The sequence below is a fragment of the Salmo salar genome, chromosome 08 (assembly GCF_965601325.2).
Source record: "Salmo salar chromosome 08, fSalSal1, whole genome shotgun sequence".
NCBI classification, from domain to species: Eukaryota; Metazoa; Chordata; class Actinopteri; order Salmoniformes; family Salmonidae; genus Salmo; species Salmo salar.
The window spans coordinates 42,722,501-42,741,851 of NC_138298.1; the positions used below are offsets into that span (position 1 = coordinate 42,722,501).

The 19,351-nt window shown below is 47.8% G+C and overlaps 1 protein-coding gene across 1 annotated transcript in view; it reads left to right on the plus strand.

The window, feature by feature from the left end:
* The window catches only part of LOC123738252 (tyrosine-protein phosphatase non-receptor type 9), a 39,566-nt gene extending 22,157 nt beyond the window's left edge, over positions 1–17,409 (plus strand). The window contains 5 exon segments of the mRNA XM_082978692.1: positions 662–731; positions 9,308–9,386; positions 12,072–12,222; positions 12,710–12,917; positions 13,161–17,409. Coding sequence (XP_082834818.1) covers positions 662–731; positions 9,308–9,386; positions 12,072–12,222; positions 12,710–12,917; positions 13,161–13,384 — 732 coding nt within the window. The 3' untranslated portion in view covers positions 13,385–17,409.
* The last annotated feature ends 1,942 nt before the right edge of the window (positions 17,410–19,351 follow it).

A 19,351-nucleotide genomic window follows, 5' to 3' on the forward strand; every position in this document is an offset into this window, starting at 1 on the left:
TAAGGCCTGATTGGTGGAGTGCTGCAGAGATGGTTGTCCTTCTGGAAGGTTCTCCCGTCTCCACAGAGGAACTCTGAACCTCTGTCAAAGTGACCATCAGGTTCTTGGTCACCTCCTTGACCAAGGCCCGTCTCCCCCGATTGGTCAGTCTGGCCGGGCGGCCAGCTCTAGGAAGAGTCTTGGTGGTTCCAAACTTCTTCCATTTAAGAACGATGGAGGCCACTGTGTTCTTGGGGACCTTCAATCTGTAGAAATGTTTTGGTACCCTTCCCCAGATCTGTGCATCGACACAATCCTGTCTCGGAGCTCTACGGACAATTCCTTCAGACCTCATGGATTGTTTTTTTGCTCTGACATGCACTGTCAACTGTGGGACCTTGTATAGACAGGTGTGTGCCTTTCCAAAATCATGTCCAATCAATTGAATTTACCACAGGTGGACTCCAATCAAGTTGTAGAAACATCTCAAGGATGATCAATGGAAACAGGATGCACTTGAAAACTAATGTGTGTGTGTGTGCGTGTGTGCGTGTGTGCGTGTGTGCGTGTGTGCGTGTGTGTGTGTGTGTGTGTGTGTGTGTGTGTGTGTGTGTGTGTGTGTGTGTGTGTGTGTGTGTGTGTGTGTGTGTGTGTGTGTGTGTGTGTGTGTGTCCTCTCCAAGACGTCAGACTACATCAATGCTAGTCTTATGGACGGCTACAAGAGGAGAAACGCTTATATCGCAACTCAGGGTGAGTTGGGAAACACATTCTCTATGTAGTTCACTACTGTTGATCCTCAGGGTGAGTTGGGAAACACATCCAGCACATCCAAACACAACTACTGTTGATAGTTGGATAGGGCTGGATAGTTGGATAGGGCTGGATAGTTGGATAGGGCTGGATAGTTGGATAGGGCTGGATAGTTGGATAGGGCTGGATAGTTGGATAGGGCTGGATAGCTGGATAGGGCTGGATAGTTGGATAGGGCTGGATAGCTGGATAGGGCTGGATAGTTGGAAAGGGCTGGATAGGGCTGGATAGCTGGATAGGGCTGGATAGTTGGATAGGGCTGGATAGTTGGATAGGGCTGGATAGTTGGATAGGGCTGGATAGTTGGATAGGGCTGGATAGTTGGATAGGGCTGGATAGTTGGATAGGGCTGGATAGTTGGATAGGGCTGGATAGTTGGATATAGTTGGATAGGGCTGGATAGTTGGATAGGGCTGGATAGTTGGATAGGGCTGGATAGTTGGATAGGGCTGGATAGGGCTGGATAGTTGGATAGGGCTGGATAGGGCTGGATAGGACTGGATAGTTGGATAGGGCTGGATAGTTGGATAGGGCTGGATAGTTGGATAGGGCTGGATAGTTGGATAGGGCTGGATAGTTGGATAGGGCTGGACAGTTGGATAGGGCTGGATAGTTGGATAGGGCTGGATAGTTGGATAGGGCTGGATAGTTGGATAGGGCTGGATAGTTGGATAGGGCTGGATAGTTGGATAGGGCTGGATAGTTGGATAGGGCTGGATAGTTGGATAGGGCTGGATAGTTGGATAGGGCTGGATAGTTGGATAGGGCTGGATAGTTGGATAGGGCTGGATAGTTGGATAGGGCTGGATAGTTGGATAGGGCTGGATAGTTGGATAGGGCTGGATAGTTGGATAGGGCTGGATAGTTGGATAGGTCTGGATAGTTGGATAGGGCTGGATAGTCGGATAGGGCTGGGTAGTTGGATAGGGCTGGATAGTTGGATAGGGCTGGATAGTTGGATAGGGCTGGATAGTGTGATAGGGCTGGACAGTTGGATAGTTGGATAGGGCTGGATAGTTGGATAGGGCTGGATAGTTGGATAGGGCTGGGTAGTTGGATAGGGCTGGATAGTTGGATAGGTCTGGATAGTTGGATAGGGCTGGATAGCTGTATAGTTGGATAGGGCTGGATAGTTGGATAGGGCTGGATAGTTGGGCTGGATAGCTGTATAGTTGGATTGGGCTGGATGGCTGTATAGTTGGATAGGGCTGGATAGTTTGATAGGGCTGGATAGTTGGATAGGGCTGTATAGGTCTGGATAGCTGTATAGGGCTGGATAGTTGGATAGGGCTGGATAGTTGGATAGGGCTGGATAGCTGTATAGGGCTGGATAGTTGGATAGTTGGATAGGGCTGTATAGTTGGATAGGGCTGGATAGTTGGATAGGGCTGGATAGCTGGATAGTTGGATAGTTGGATAGGGCTGGATAGCTGGATAGTTGGATAGGGCTGGATAGTTGGATAGGGCTGGATAGTTGAATAGGGCTGGGTAGTTGGATAGGGCTGGATAGTTGGATAGGTCTGGATAGTTGGATAGGGCTGGATAGTTGGATAGGGCTGGACAGTTGGATAGGGCTGGATAGTTGGATAGGGCTGGATAGCTGTATAGTTGGATAGGGCTGGATAGTTGGATAGGGCTGGATAGTTGGGCTGGATAGCTGTATAGTTGGATTGGGCTGGATGGCTGTATAGTTGGATAGGGCTGGATAGTTTGATAGGGCTGGATAGTTGGATAGGGCTGTATAGGTCTGGATAGCTGTATAGGGCTGGATAGTTGGATAGGGCTGGATAGTTGGATAGGGCTGGATAGCTGTATAGGGCTGGATAGTTGGATAGTTGGATAGGGCTGTATAGTTGGATAGGGCTGGATAGTTGGATAGGGCTGGATAGCTGGATAGTTGGATAGGGCTGGATAGTTGGATAGGGCTGGATAGCTGGATAGTTGGATAGGGCTGGATAGTTGGATAGGGCTGGATTGTTGGATAGGGCTGTATAGTTGGATAGGGCTGGATAGTTGGATAGTTGGATAGGGCTGGATAGTTTGATAGGGCTGGATAGTTGGATAGGGCTGGATAGCTGTATAGTTGGAAAGGGCTGGATAGCTGTATAGTTGGATAGGGCTGTATAGTTGGATAGGGCTGGATAGCTGGATAGTTGGATAGGGCTGGATAGTTGGAAAGGGCTGGATAGTTGGATAGGGCTGGATAGTTGGATAGGGCTGGATAGTTGGAAAGGGCTGGATAGTTGGATAGGGCTGGATAGTTGGATAGGGCTGGATAGTTGGATAGGGCTGGACAGTTGGATTGGGCTGGATAGCTGTATAGTTGGATAGGGCTGGATAGCTTGATAGGGCTGGATAGTTGGATAGGGCTGGATAGTTGGAAAGGTCTGGATAGTTGGATACGGCTGGATAGCTGTATAGGGCTGGATAGTTGGATAGTTGTATAGGGCTGTATAGTTGGATAGGGTTGGACAGTTGGATAGGGCTGGATAGGGCTGGGTAGTTGGATAGGGCCAGATAGTTGGATAGGGCTGGATAATTGGATAGGGCTGGATAGTTGGATAGGGCTGGATAGTTGGATAGGGCTGTATAGTTGGATAGGGCTGGACAGTTGGATAGGGCTGGATAGTTGGATAGGGCTGGATAGGGCTGAGTAGTTGGATAGGGCTGGACAGTTGGCTAGGGCTGGACAGGGCTGGGTAGTTGGATAGGGCTGGCTAGTTGGATAGGGCTGGATAGTTGGATAGGGCTGGACAGTTGGATAGGGCTGGACAGTTGGATAGGGCTGGATAGTTGGATAGGGCTGGATAGTTGGATAGGGCTGGATAGGGCTGGGTAGTTGGATAGGGCTGGATAGTTGGATAGGGCTGGATAGTTGGATAGGGCTGGATAGTTGGATAGGGCTGGGTAGTTGGATAGGGCTGGATAATTGGATAGGGCTGGATAGTTGGATAGTTGGATAGGGTTGGATAGTTGGATATTTCTGGATAGTTGGATAGGGCCGGATAGTTGGATAGGGCTGGATTGTTGGATAGGGCTGGATAGTTGGATATTTCTGGATAGTTGGATAGGGCCGGATAGTTGGATAGGGCTGGATAGTTGGATAGGGCTGGATAGTTGGATAGGGTTGGATAGTTGGATATTTCTGGATAGTCGGATAGGGCCGGATAGTTGGATAGGGCTGGATAGTTGGATAGGGCTGGATAGTTGGATATGTCTGGATAGTTGGATAGTTGGATATTTCTGGATAGTTGGATAGGGCTGGATAGTTGGATAGGGCTGGATAATTGGATAGGGCTGTATAGTTGGATAGGGCTGGACAGTTGGATAGGGCTGGAGAGTTGGATAGGGCTGGATAGGTAGATTGGGCTGGATAGGGCTGGGTAGTTGGATAGGGCTGGATAGGGCTGGATAGTTGGATAGGGCTGGATAGTTGGATAGGGCTGGATAGTTGGATAGGGCTGGATAGGGCTGGGTAGTTGGATAGGGCTAGATAGGGCTGGATAGTTGGATAGGGCTGGAAAGTTGGATAGGGCTGGATAGTTGGATAGGGCTGGATAGTTGGATAGGGCTGGATAGTTGGATAGGGCTTTATAGTTGGATAGGGCTGGATAGGGCTGGGTTGTTGGATAGGGCTGGATAGTTGGATAGGGCTGGATAGGGCTGGATAGTTGGATAGGGCTGTATAGTTGGATAGGGCTGGACAGTTGGATAGGGCTGGATAGTTGGATAGGGCTGGATAGTTGATAGGGCTGGATAGTTGGATAGGGCTGGGTGGTTGGATAGGGCTGGATAGTTGGATAGGGCTGTATAGGTCTGGATAGCTGTATAGGGCTGGATAGTTGGATAGTGCTGGATAGCTGTATAGGGCTGGATAGTTAGATAGGGCTGGATAGTTGGATATGTCTGGATATTTGGATATTTCTGGATAGTTGGATAGGGCCGGTAGTTGGATAGGGCTGGATAGTTGGATAGGGATGGATAGTTGGATAGGGCTGGATAGTTGGATATGTCTGGATAGTTGGATATTTGGATATTTCTGGATAGTTGGATATTTCTGGATAGTTGGATAGGGCTGGATAGTTGGATAGGGCTGGATAGTTGGATAGGGCTGGACAGTTGGATAGGGCTGGATAGTTGGATTGGGCTGGATAGTTGGATAGGGCTGGGTAGTTGGATAGGGCTGGATAGGGCTGGATAGTTGGATAGGGCTGGATAGTTGGATAGGGCTGGATAGTTGGATAGGGCTGGATAGTTTGATAGGGCTGGATAGTTGGATAGGGCTGGGTAGTTGGATAGGGCTGGGTAGTTGGATAGGGCTGGATTGGGCTGGATAGTTGGATAGGGCTGGATAGTTGGATAGGGCTGGATAGGGCTGGGTAGTTGGATAGGGCTAGATAGGGCTGGATAGTTGGATAGGGCTGGAAAGTTGGATAGGGCTGGAAAGTTGGATAGGGCTGGATAGTTGGATAGGGCTGGATAGTTGGATAGGGCTGGATAGGGCTGGATAGTTGGATAGGGCTGGATAGTTGGATAGGGCTGGATAGTTGGATAGGGCTGGATAGTTGGATAGGGCTGGATAGTTGGATAGGGCTGGACAGTTGGATACGGCTGGGTGGTTGGATAGGGCTGGATAGTTGGATAGGGCTGTATAGTTCTGGAGGGCTGGATAGTTGGATAGGGCTGGATAGTTGGATAGGGCTGGATAGCTGTATAGTTGGATAGGGCTGGATAGTTGGATAGGGCTGGATAGTTGGGCTGGATAGCTGTATAGTTGGATAGGGCTGGATGGCTGTATAGTTGGATAGGGCTGGATAGTTTGATAGGGCTGGATAGTTGGATAGGGCTGTATAGGTCTGGATAGCTGTATAGGGCTGGATAGTTGGATAGGGCTGGATAGTTGGATAGGGCTGGATAGCTGTATAGGGCTGGATAGTTGGATAGTTGGATAGGGCTGGATAGTTGGATAGGGCTGGATAGCTGGATAGTTGGATAGGGCTGGATAGTTGGATAGGGCTGGATAGCTGGATAGTTGGATAGGGCTGGATAGTTGGATAGGGCTGGATAGTTGGATAGGGCTGTATAGTTGGATAGGGCTGGATAGTTGGATAGTTGGATAGGGCTGGATAGTTTGATAGGGCTGGATAGTTGGATAGGGCTGGATAGCTGTATAGTTGGAAAGGGCTGGATAGCTGTATAGTTGGATAGGGCTGTATAGTTGGATAGGGCTGGATAGCTGGATAGGGCTGGATAGTTGGAAAGGGCTGGATAGTTGGATAGGGCTGGATAGTTGGATAGGGCTGGATAGTTGGAAAGGGCTGGATAGTTGGATAGGGCTGGATAGTTGGATAGGGCTGGATAGTTGGATAGGGCTGGACAGTTGGATTGGGCTGGATAGATGTATAGTTGGATAGGGCTGGATAGCTTGATAGGGCTGGATAGTTGGATAGGGCTGGATAGTTGGAAAGGTCTGGATAGTTGGATAGGGCTGGATAGCTGTATAGGGCTGTATAGTTGGATAGGGCTGTATAGTTGGATAGGGCTGGACAGTTGGATAGGGCTGGATAGTTGGATAGGGCTGGATAGGGCTGGGTAGTTGGATAGGGCCAGATAGTTGGATAGGGCCGGATAGTTGGATAGGGCTGGATAGTTGGATAGGGCTGTATAGTTGGATAGGGCTGGACAGTTGGATAGGGCTGGATAGTTGGATAGGGCTGGATAGTTGGATAGGGCTGGGTGGTTGGATAGGGCTGGATAGTTGGATAGGGCTGGATAGTTGGATAGGGCTGGGTAGTTGGATAGGGCTGGACAGTTGGCTAGGGCTGGATAGGGCTGGGTAGTTGGATAGGGCTGGCTAGTTGGATAGGGCTGGACAGTTGGATAGGGCTGGACAGTTGGATAGGGCTGGATAGTTGGATAGGGCTGGATAGTTGGATAGGGCTGGATAGGGCTGGGTAGTTGGATAGGGCTGGATAGTTGGATAGGGCTGGATAGTTGGATAGGGCTGGATAGTTGATAGGGCTGGGTAGTTGGATATTGCTGGATAGGGCTGGATAATTGGATAGGGCTGGATAGTTGGATAGGGCTGGATAGTTGGATAGGGTTGGATAGTTGGATATTTCTGGATAGTTGGATAGGGCCGGATAGTTGGATAGGGCCGGATAGTTGGATAGGGCTGGATAGTTGGATATGTCTGGATAGTTGGATAGTTGGATATTTCTGGATAGTTGGATAGGGCTGGATAGTTGGATAGGGCTGGATAATTGGATAGGGCTGTATAGTTGGATAGGGCTGGACAGTTGGATAGGGCTGGAGAGTTGGATAGGGCTGGATAGGTAGATTGGGCTGGATAGGGCTGGGTAGTTGGATAGGGCTGGATAGGGCTGGATAGTTGGATAGGGCTGGATAGGGCTGGATAGTTGGATAGGGATGGATAGTTGGATAGGGCTGGATAGTTGGATAGGGCTGGATAATTGGATAGGGCTGGATAGTTGGATAGGGCTGGATAGTTGGATAGGGCTGTATAGTTGGATAGGGCTGGACAGTTGGATAGGGCTGGATAGTTGGATAGGGCTGGATAGTTGGATAGGGCTGGGTGGTTGGATAGGGCTGGATAGTTGGATAGGGCTGGATAGTTGGCTAGGGCTGGATAGGGCTGGGTAGTTGGATAGGGCTGGATAGGGCTGGCTAGTTGGATAGGGCTGGATAGTTGGATAGGGCTGGACAGTTGGATAGGGCTGGACAGTTGGATAGGGCTGGATAGTTGGATAGTGCTGGATAGTTGGATAGGGCTGGATAGGGCTGGGTAGTTGGTTAGGGCTGGATAGTTGGATAGGGCTGGATAGTTGGATAGGGCTGGATAGTTGGATAGGGCTGGGTAGTTGGATAGGGCTGGATAGGGCTGGATAATTGGATAGGGCTGGATAGTTGGATAGGGCCGGATAGTTGGATATGTCTGGATAGTTGGATAGTTGGATATTTCTGGATAGTTGGATAGGGCTGGATAGTTGAATAGGTCTGGATAATTGGATAGGGCTGTATAGTTGGATATGGCTGGACAGTTGGATAGGGCTGGAGTGTTGGATAGGGCTGGATAGGTAGATTGGGCTGGATTGGGCTGGGTAGTTGGATAGGGCTGGATAGGGCTGGATAGTTGGATAGGGCTGGATAGTTGGATAGGGCTGGATAGGGCTGGATAGTTGGATAAGGATGGATAGTTGGATAGGGCTGGATAGTTGGATAGGGCTGGATAGTTGGATAGGGCTGGGTAGTTGGATAGGGCTAGATAGGGCTGGATAGTTGGATAGGGCTGGAAAGTTGGATAGGGCTGGATAGTTGGATAGGGCTGGATAGTTGGATAGGGCTGGATAGTTGGATAGGGCTGGATAGTTGGATAGGGCTGGATAGTTGGATAGGGCTGGGGAGTTGGATAGGGCTGGATAGTTGGATAGGGCTGGATAGTTGGATAGGGCTGTATAGTTGGATAGGGCTGGACACTTGGATAGGGCTGGATAGTTGGATAGGGCTGGATAGTTGATAGGGCTGGATAGTTGGATAGGGCTGGGTGGTTGGATAGGGCTGGATAGTTGGATAGGGCTGTATAGGTCTGGATAGCTGTATAGGGCTGGATAGTTGGATAGGGGTGGATAGCTGTATAGGGCTGGATAGTTAGATAGGGCTGGATAGTTGGATATGTCTGGATAGTTGGATATTTGGATATTTCTGGATAGTTGGATAGGGCCGGTAGTTGGATAGGGCTGGATAGTTGGATAGGGCTGGATAGTTGGATAGGTCTGGATAGTTGGATAGGGCTGGATTGCTGTATAGGGCTGGATAGTTGGATAGGGCTGGATAGTTGGATAGGGCTGGATTGTTGGATAGGGCTGGATAGTTGGATAGGGCTGGATAGCTGTATAGGGCTGGATAGTTGGATAGGGCTGGATAGTTGGATAGGGCTGGATAGCTGTGTAGGACTGTATAGTGTCCCGTTCAAAGGCACTTAAATCTTTAGTCTTGTCCATTCACCCTCTGAATGACACACACACACAATCCATGTCTCAATTATCTCAAGGCTGAAAAATCAGTCTTCCACCCGTCTCCTCCTCTTCATCTACACTGAAGTGGATTTAACAGGTGACGTCAGTAAGGGATCATAGCTTTCACCTGGATTCACATATATAGTAGATAGTATTCCGTCAGGGATTCATTCCTGGTGGAATATCACTTAGTTTAGAAGAATGGATTCCTGACTGTGGTCCAACCTCGTTGGATTAATGGTGGCTGAGTTATGGTTGTGTTGTGGTTGAGTTATGGTTGTGTTGTGGTTGTGTTGGGGTTGTTTTATGGTTGTGTTGTGGTTGTGTTATGGTTGTGCTGTGGTTGTGTTGGGGTTGTTTTATGGTTGTGTGGTGGTTGTGTGGTGGTTGTGTTGTGGTTGTGGTTGTGTGGTGGTTGTGTTGTGGTGGTTGTGTTGGGGTTGTGTGGTGGTTGTGTTATGGTTGTGTTGTGGTTGACAGGTCCTCTGCCGAAGACGTTTGGTGATTTCTGGCTCATGGTGTGGGAGCAGATGGTGCTGATAGTTGTCATGACTACCAGGTAACCCTTGAGTTCTAATGCACACCAACACTGACTGACTGGGTTTAACCACACCAACACTGACTGACTGGGTTTAACCCCACCAACACTGACTGGGTTTAACCTCACCAACACTGACTGACTGGGTTTAACCTCACCGACACTGACTGACTGACTGGGTTTAACCTCACCAACACTGACTGACTGGGTTTAACCTCACCAACACTGACTGACTGGGTTTAACCCCACCAACACTGACTGACTGACTGGGTTTAACCTCACCAACACTGACTGACTGGGTTTAACCCCACCAACACTGACTGGGTTTAACCTCACCAACACTGACTGACTGGGTTTAACCTCACCAACACTGACTGACTGACTGGGTTTAACCTCACCAACACTGACTGACTGGGTTTAACCTCACCAACACTGACTGGGTTTAACCTCACCAACACTGACTGACTGGGTTTAACCTCACCGACACTGACTGACTGACTGACTGACTGGGTTTAACCTCACCAACACTGACTGACTGACTGGGTTTAACCTCACCAACACTGACTGACTGGGTTTAACCTCACCAACACTGACTGGGTTTAACCTCACCAACACTGACTGACTGGGTTTAACCTCACCGACACTGACTGACTGACTGACTGACTGGGTTTAACCTCACCAACACTGACTGACTGGGTTTAACCTCACCAACACTGACTGACTGGGTTTAACCTCACCAACACTGACTGACTGACTGGGTTTAACCACAACAACACTGACTGACTGACTGGGTTTAACCACAACAACACTGACTGACTGACTGGTTTGACCTCACCAACACTGACTGACTGGGTTTAACCACAACAACACTGACTGACTGGGTTTAACCACAACAACACTGACTGACTGACTGGGTTTAACCACAACAACACTGACTGACTGGGTTTAACCTCACCAACACTGACTGACTGACTGGGTTTAACCACAACAACACTGACTGACTGGGTTTAACCTCACCAACACTGACTGACTGACTGGGTTTAACCCCACCAACACTGACTGACTGGGTTTAACCACAACAACACTGACTGACTGGGTTCAACCTCACCAACACTGACTGACTGACTGGGTTTAACCACAACAACACTGACTGACTGACTGGTTTGACCTCACCAACACTGACTGACTGGGTTTAACCACAACAACACTGACTGACTGGGTTTAACCTCACCAACACTGACTGACTGACTGGGTTTAACCCCACCAACACTGACTGACTGGGTTTAACCTCACCAACACTGACTGACTGGGTTTAACCACAACAACACTGACTGACTGACTGGGTTTAACCACAACAACACTGACTGACTGACTGGGTTTAACCACAACAACACTGACTGACTGGGTTTAACCTCACCAACACTGACTGACTGACTGGGTTTAACCTCACCAACACTGACTGACTGGGTTTAACCTCACCAACACTGACTGACTGACTGGGTTTAACCTCACCAACACTGACTGACTGGGTTTAACCTCACCAACACTGACTGACTGGGTTTAACCTCACCAACACTGACTGACTGACTGGGTTTAACCTCACCAACACTGACTGACTGGGTTTAACCTCACCAACTCTGACTGACTGGGTTTAACCTCACCAACACTGACTGACTGGGTTTAACCTCATCAACACTGACTGACTGACTGGGTTTAACCTCACCAACACTGACTGACTGGGTTTAACCCCACCAACACTGACTGACTGGGTTTAACCACACCAACACTGACTGACTGACTGGGTTTAACCTCACCAACACTGACTGACTGACTGGGTTTAACCTCACCAACAATGACTGACTGGGTTTAACCACATCAACACTGACTGACTGGGTTTAACCTCACCACCACTGACTGACTGACTGGGTTTAACCTCATCAACATTGACTGACTGGGTTTAACCTCACCAACACTGACTGACTGGGTTTAACCTCACCAACACTGACTTACTGGGTTCAAGCTAACCGTCTGTGTGTCTGACTGGGTTCAACCTCATCAACATTGACTGACTGGGTTTAACCTCACCAACACTGACTGACTGACTGGGTTTAACCACACCAACACTGACTGACTGGGTTTAACCTCACCAACACTGACTGACTGACTGACTGGGTTTAACCACACCAACACTGACTGGGTTTAACCCCACCAACACTGACTGACTGACTGGGTTTAACCACACCAACACTGACTGACTGACTGACTGGGTTTAACCTCACCAACACTGACTGACTGACTGGGTTTAACCTCATCAACATTGACTGACTGGGTTTAACCTCACCAACACTGACTGACTGGGTTCAAGCTAACCGTCTGTGTGTCTGACTGGGTTCAACCTCATCAACATTGACTGACTGGGTTTAACCTCACCAACACTGACTGACTGACTGGGTTTAACCTCACCAACACTGACTGACTGGGTTTAACCTCACCAACACTGACTGACTGGGTTTAACCTCACCAACACTGACTGACTGGGTTTAACCTCATCAACACTGACTGACTGGGTTCAAGCTAACCGTCTGTGTGTCTGACTGGGTTCAACCTAACCGTCTGTGTGTGTGTGTGTGTGTGTGTGTGTGTGTGTGTGTGTGTGTGTGTGTGTGTGTGTGTGTGTGTGTGTGTGTGTGTGTGTGTGTGTTTCAGGGTGGTGGAGCGCGGGAGAATAAAGTGTGGTCAGTACTGGCCAAAAGAGGAGGGGACAACGGAGCAGCATGGACTCTTCCTGGTTAGAAACACATCCATCCAGCTATACCAGGACTTCAGACTGTCTCACCTGGAACTATACAACAGCCAGGTACACACACACACACACACACACACACACACACACACACATACACACACACACATACACATCCATCCAGCTATACCAGGACTTCAGACTGTCTCACCTGGAACTATACAACAGCCAGGTACACACACACACACACACACACACACACACACACACACACACACACACACACACACACACACACACACACACATACACATCCATCCAGCTATACCAGGACTTCAGACTGTCTCACCTGGAACTATACAACAGCCACCTCTCTCGCTGTCTCTCTCTGTCTCTCTCTCTGTCTCTCTCTCTGTCTCTCTCTCTGTCTCTCTCTGTCTCTCTGTCTCTCTCTCTGTCTCTCTCTCTGTCTCTCTCTGTCTCTCTCTCTGTCTCTCTCTCTGTCTCTCTCTCTCTGTCTCTCTCTCTCTCTGTCTCTCTGTCTCTCTCTCTGTCTCTCTCTCTGTCTCTCTCTCTCTCTCTCATCCCTTCATCTCTCCAGACAGGTGAGAGGAGGGAGGTGTTCCACTACCTGTATGTCAGCTGGCCAGACTTCGGTGTGCCCAAGTGTGCCTTGGCCATGTTGGATTTCCGTGAGCACGTGCAGCAGCGGCAGGAGACGGCGCTGAGGAGTCTGGGAGCTGAGTGGGTGGGACCTCCAGGTGGCCCACCGCTGGTGGTACACTGCAGCGCAGGCATCGGACGCACAGGTGGGTCGTTGATAGTGATGGAGTATTCTCTCTCTCTCTCTCTCTCTCTCTCTCTCTCAATCTACCGCTCTCTCTCTGTTTACCTCCCTCTCCCCCTCTCATTTCTAGCCTCTCTCTCCCTCCACTAACCCCTCTCTCTCTCTCTCTCTCTCTCTAATTTCTCTCCTCTCCCTCCTCTAACCTCTCTCTCTCCCTCTCTCATTTCTCTCCCTCTCATTTCTCTCCTCTCTCTCTCCTCCTCAGGTACGTTCTGTACCCTGGACATCTGCCTGTCCAGACTGGAGGACATTGGGACGGTGGATGTGTGTGAGACAGTGAGGAGGATGAGGACCCAGAGGGCCTTCAGTATACAGACCTGGGATCAGTATTACTTCTGCTACACTGCTGTCATCGAGTACGCACAGCGACGCGGGAAACTGACCCCAGTACAGTGGTCCGATTCAGACCTAGAGACAGACAGCGAGTGACGGACGGAAGGAGGGAGGGAGGGAGGGAGGGAGGATGGAATGAACGCACGCTGAGGGAGGGAGGACTACCAGGAGGGGGAGATGGAGGGATGGAAACAGGATGTGTCCCAGAAAGAGGAAGAGCGAGTGAAAGCTAAACGACATGAGTTACTCCCCCAATCATGAGGAGAAGGAGGAGATGAGATGTATCAACGATTGGTTGATTGATTGATTGATTGATTGATTGATTGAGCAGTGTCCTGCCATTTAGCATGTAGTGTGGCAGCTCTGAGCTCAGAGGAGCTGTCCTGTCCTGTCCTGTTTCTCCCATAGAGCTCAGAGGAGCTGTCCTGGCCTGTCCTGTCCTGTCCTGGCCTGTTTCTCCCATAGAGCTCAGAGGAGCTGTCCTGGCCTGTCCTGTCCTGGCCTGTTTCTCCCATAGAGCTCAGAGGAGCTGTCCTGGCCTGGCCTGTTTCTCCCATAGAGCTCAGAGGAGCTGTCCTGGCCTGTCCTGTCCTGTTTCTCCCATAGAGCTCAGGGGAGCTGTCCTGGCCTGTCCTGTCCTGGCCTGTTTCTCCCATAGAGCTCAGAGGAGCTGTCCTGTCCTGGCCTGTTTCTCCCATAGAGCTCAGAGGAGCTGTCCTGTCCTGGCCTGTTTCTCCCATAGAGCTCAGAGGAGCTGTCCTGGCCTGTCCTGTTTCTCCCATAGAGCTCAGAGGAGCTGTCCTGGCCTGTCCTGTCCTGGCCTGTTTCTCCCATAGAGCTCAGAGGAGCTGTCCTGTCCTGTCCTGTTTCTCCCATAGAGCTCAGAGGAGCTGTCCTGGCCTGTCCTGTCCTGGCCTGTTTCTCCCATAGAGCTAGCTAGAGGGCTCTGCTTTGCACCTGTGCAACAATGTCTTGTGTGACAGCATGTGTTGCACCATAGAGGTCCGTCTAAGTCTATGGTTGCTCTCCCTGTACCTAGTAGTACATTCTAGTGACATGGCACACGCTGATGAATGACCCACCGGACTGTTACCTCCTTTTGACCTTTCTTCTTCTTCTGTCTTATTGGCCTTAGTTCTATGGTGTGTCGCTGTTATTTCCTGTTCCTGTCTTGACTTTTCATCCTGTAAAATAACGAACCCTCCACAAGCCAAAGCCGCCGACCCCCTGAATGCTTGAACTTACTGATTTATATTAGGACATGATGAGTATGAAAACCCTGTATATTCCTGTAACATACATTTATATCTCGTGTTTATTATAATAATAATAATAATAATAATAATAATAATAACAATGTCTAATGGAGGAAGATAAAGGACGACAACAGAAGCCTTGTTTTAATATAATTCTCTCTATCCTTGGTGGTCAACAAGCCTTGTTTTAATATAATTCTCTTTATCCTTGGGGACAACAACAAGCCTTGTTTTAATATAATTATCTTTATCCTTGGGGTCAACAAGCCTTGTTTTAATATAATTATCTTTATCCTTGGGGTCAACAAGCCTTGTTTTAATATAATTCTCTAACCTTGGGGTCAACAACAAGCCTTGTTTTAATATAATTATTATTATCCTTGGGGACAACAACAAGCCTTGTTTTAATATAATTATCTAACCTTGGGGACAACAAGCCTTGTTTTAATATAATTATCTAACCTTGGGGTCAACAACAAGCCTTGTTTTAATATTGTTCTCTTTATCCTTGGGGACAACAAGCCTTGTTTTAATATAATTCTCTCTAACCTTGGGGTCAACAACAAGCCTTGTTTTAATATAATTATCTTTAACCTTGGGGTCAACAAGCCTTGTTTTAATATAATTCTCTCTAACCTTGGGGTCAACAAGCCTTGTTTTAATATAATTCTCTTTAACCTTGGGGACAACAACAAGCCTTGTTTTAATATAATTCTCTTTAACCTTGGGGACAACAACAAGCCTTGTTTTAATATAATTCTCTAACCTTGGGGTCAACAAGCCTTGTTTTAATATAATTCTCTTTATCCTTGGGGACAACAACAAGCCTTGTTTTAATATAATTCTCTAACCTTGGGGACAACAAGCCTTGTTTTAATATAATTCTCTAACCTTGGGGTCAACAACAAGCCTTGTTTTAATATAATTCTCTTTATCCTTGGGGACAACAACAAGCCTTGTTTTAATATAATTCTCTAACCTTGGGGACAACAAGCCTTGTTTTAATATAATTCTCTAACCTTGGGGTCAACAAGCCTTGTTTTAATATAATTCTCTTTATCCTTGGGGACAACAACAAGCCTTGTTTTAATATAATTCTCTAACCTTGGGGACAACAAGCCTTGTTTTAATATAATTCTCTAACCTTGCGGACAACAAGCCTTGTTTTAATATAATTCTCTTTATCCTTGGGGACAGATATCTATATTAGTGGGCTGGAATATGACAACAGAAGATTACCGATTGGTTTTGTTGATTTTGAATACTCTGTTTTTATTGGTCAGGTTTTATGTCTTTTAACAGTTTGGGCATCCTGGTTTTAGCTGATCACATGTCAGTTGGCCTTAACACTTCCTGTTTCACTGCCTCGAACCCTGCCTCTCTCTCTCTACTTCCTGTTTCACTGCCTCGAACCCACCCTCTCTCTCTCTTCTTCCTGTTTCACTGCCTCGAACCCACCCTCTCTCTCTCTACTTCCTGTTTCACTGCCTCGAACCCTCCCTCTCTCTCTCTACTTCCTGTTTCACTGCCTCGCACCCTCCCTCTCTCTCTCTATTTCCTGTTTCACTGCCTCGAACCCTCCCTCTCTCTCTCTACTTCCTGTTTTACTGCCTCGGACCCTCCCTCTCTCTCTCTACTTCCTGTTTTACTGTCTCGAACCCTCCCTCTACTCTCTCTCTCTCTCTCTCTCTCTCTCTCTCTCTCTCTTCCTGTTCCCCGGGTTGTGTTCCAAAATGGCACCCTACTCCCTATTTAGTGTTGGAAAAGGTCACTCGTGCGCTAGTGCACTAAATATTTAGTGGTCAAAAGGGCTCTGGTCAAAAGGTAGCGCACTGTAAGGGAATAGGGTGCTGTTGAGGACACTTCCCTTCATCTGAAGGTCTCATGCTTCCTCAGATATGTGCCTTCCAGCTTTCCGTAGCGTGGCTGTTTTGTTGTTCAGGCCCCAAAAACAGCAAATTTGACCCAGAACCGTACTTCCATAATATATATAATATCTACTATGTTCAAAATGGCATCCTAGTCCCTATGAAGTGCCCTGTAGGTCTCTGGTCAAAAGTAGTTCGCTATATAGGGAATAGGGTGCCGTTTCTGACATAGCCATTGGCTGCGTTTCAGATGATGCCGTTTCTGACATAGCCATTGGCTGCCTCTCCGATGTTTTTCCCTTGTAGTGCACTATAAAGTAGTGTACTATAAAAGAATGTACTGTAAACTAGTGTACTATAAAGTAGTGTACTATAAACTAGTTTAGTGTATTATAAAGTAGTGTACTATAAACTAGTTTAGTGTACTATAAACTAGTGTACTATAAACTAGTTTAGTGTATTATAAAGTAGTGTACTATAAACTAGTTTAGTGTACTATAAACTAGTGTACTATAAACTAGTTTAGTGTACTATAAACTAGTGTACTATAAACTAGTTTAGTGTACTATAAAGTAGTGTACTACAGAGGGTGTACGGTTTTGAGTCTGACAACAATAATATCATTGGAGTTCAGGTGTTAAGTTAATGCTGGTGTTTTTGCCTCGTGTCAAAGATCCATTTTCTGGTTTCGCCTCTTTGTGATTATCATTTTTAAGAAGTATATCCATTTTATTTTGTATTTTATACAGTTTATACTGTATTGTATTCTATCATATATTTATGTCTTTGTAAAAAAATAAATAATAATAATTTGTAAAAAAAAAAAAACGACAAACTTAAAACAGTATTGAAAAATCGATGAATGTTGGTACGAATGATGCTTGTAAACAAAATAAATACATAACAAACTGATATTTGTGTTCATCTGGTAAACTGGATGAAGGAGATGAAGAAACCTGGTTAAATAAAGGTGAAATAAAAGCAATTTTCCTCGTTATTTATTTACCCCTTTTTCGTGGTACCCAATTGGTAGTTACAGTCTTGTCTCATCGCTGCAACTCCCGTACGGACTCGGGAGAGGTCGAAGGTCGTGAGCCGTGCGTCCTCCGAAACACAAACCCAACCAAGCTGCACTGCTTCTTGACACAATGCCCACTTAACCCGGGAAGCCAGCCGCACCAATGTGTCAGAGGAAACACCGTACACCTGGCGACCGTGTCAGCTTGCACTACGCCCGGCCCGCCACAGGAGTCGCTAGTGCGCGATGAGACAAGGACATCGCAGCCGGCCAAACCCTCCCCTAACCCGGACGACGCTGGGCCCCATGGGTCTCCTGGTCGCGGCCGGCTACGACAGAACCTGGTCTCGAACCCAGAATCTCTAGTGGCACAGCGAGCGCTGCCTTGCGCCACTCGGGAGGCCATTTCCTCCTTTTGTTGGCGTTTGGTGAACGGTGATGACACTTAGCATTGGGATTTTAGGACCTGAGCCTTGTCACAGTGATGCTTTCATTCCAAGACTAAGGAGAGTTGCAAAATTCCGGGAAACTTTCCCAAAATTCCAAGGTTTCCTAGAAATCCCAGTCGGGGGATCCTGGAATCTGGAAGGAAATAAGTAGAAAATCTGGGAATTCTGAATAACCCGAAGATTTTGCAACCTTATGATAAAGACGTGATTATGCTGTTTTGCAACAAGCCTATTTGCTAAAACATGCTGATTGTCTAGTGAAACCCATACCGTCTGGATGGTCTCTCTCTGCACCCACGGAGGAAGACGGTCTCTCTCTGCTCTCTCTACACCCAGGAGGAAGACGGTCTCTCTCTGCTCTCTCTGCACCCCGGAGGAAAACGGTCTCTCTCTGCACCCGGAGGAAACGGTCTCTCTCTGCACCCAGGAGGAAACGGTCTCTCTCTGCACCCAGGAGGAAGACGGTCTCTCTCTGCACCCAGGAGGAAGACGGTCTCTCTCTGCACCCAGGAGGAAGACGGTCTCTCTCTGCTCTCTCTGCACCCAGGAGGAAGACGGTCTCTCTCTGCTCTCTCTGCACCCAGGAGGAAGACGGTCTCTCTCTGCTCTCTCTGCACCCAGGAGGAAGACGGTCTCTCTCTGCTCTCTCTGCACCCAGGAGGAAGACGGTCTCTCTCTGCTCTCTCTGCACCCAGGAGGAAGACGGTCTCTCTCTGCTCTCTCTACACCCAGGAGGAAGACGGTCTCTCTCTGCTCTCTCTGCACCCAGGAGGAAGACGGTCTCTCTGCTCTCTCTACACCCAGGAGGAAGACGGTCTCTCTCTGCTCTCTCTACACCCAGGAGGAAGAGAAGAAAATACTAAATGCAAGAAGAAGAAGAAGAAGAGGGGAGAACAAGTGACTGACTGACACTGCCATTTCTGTTAAATCATTTCAAAACTTGCTGTCTTAAAGGACAAAAAGATGAGGATGGAGAGAGATGAGGATGGAGAGTAGAGGTCGACCGATTAATCGGAATGGCCGATTAATTAGGGCCGATTTCAAGTTTTCATAACAATCGGTAATCGGTATTTTTGGCCGCAGGTTTGTATTTTTATTTTATTTTTCTGGGGGGGGACATTTAAAAAAAAAAATGTACACCTTTATTTAACTAGGCAAGTCAGATTAAGAACACATTATTATTTTCAATGACAGCCTAGGAACGGGGCCGTCACGAATCCCCCCTGCGTTGTTCAGGGAGGGATTCGTTTTTGCAACCTTCCGGTTACTAATCCAATCCAACGCACGAGGAGCCTGCATGGCAGGCTGACTAGCTGTTACGTGAGGGCAGCAAGAAGCCAAGGTAAGTTGCTAGCTAGCATTAAACTTATCTTATAAAAAACTATCAATCTTAACATAATCACTAGTTAACTACACATGGTTGATGATATTACTAGTTTATCTAACGTGTCCTGCGTTGCATATAATCGATG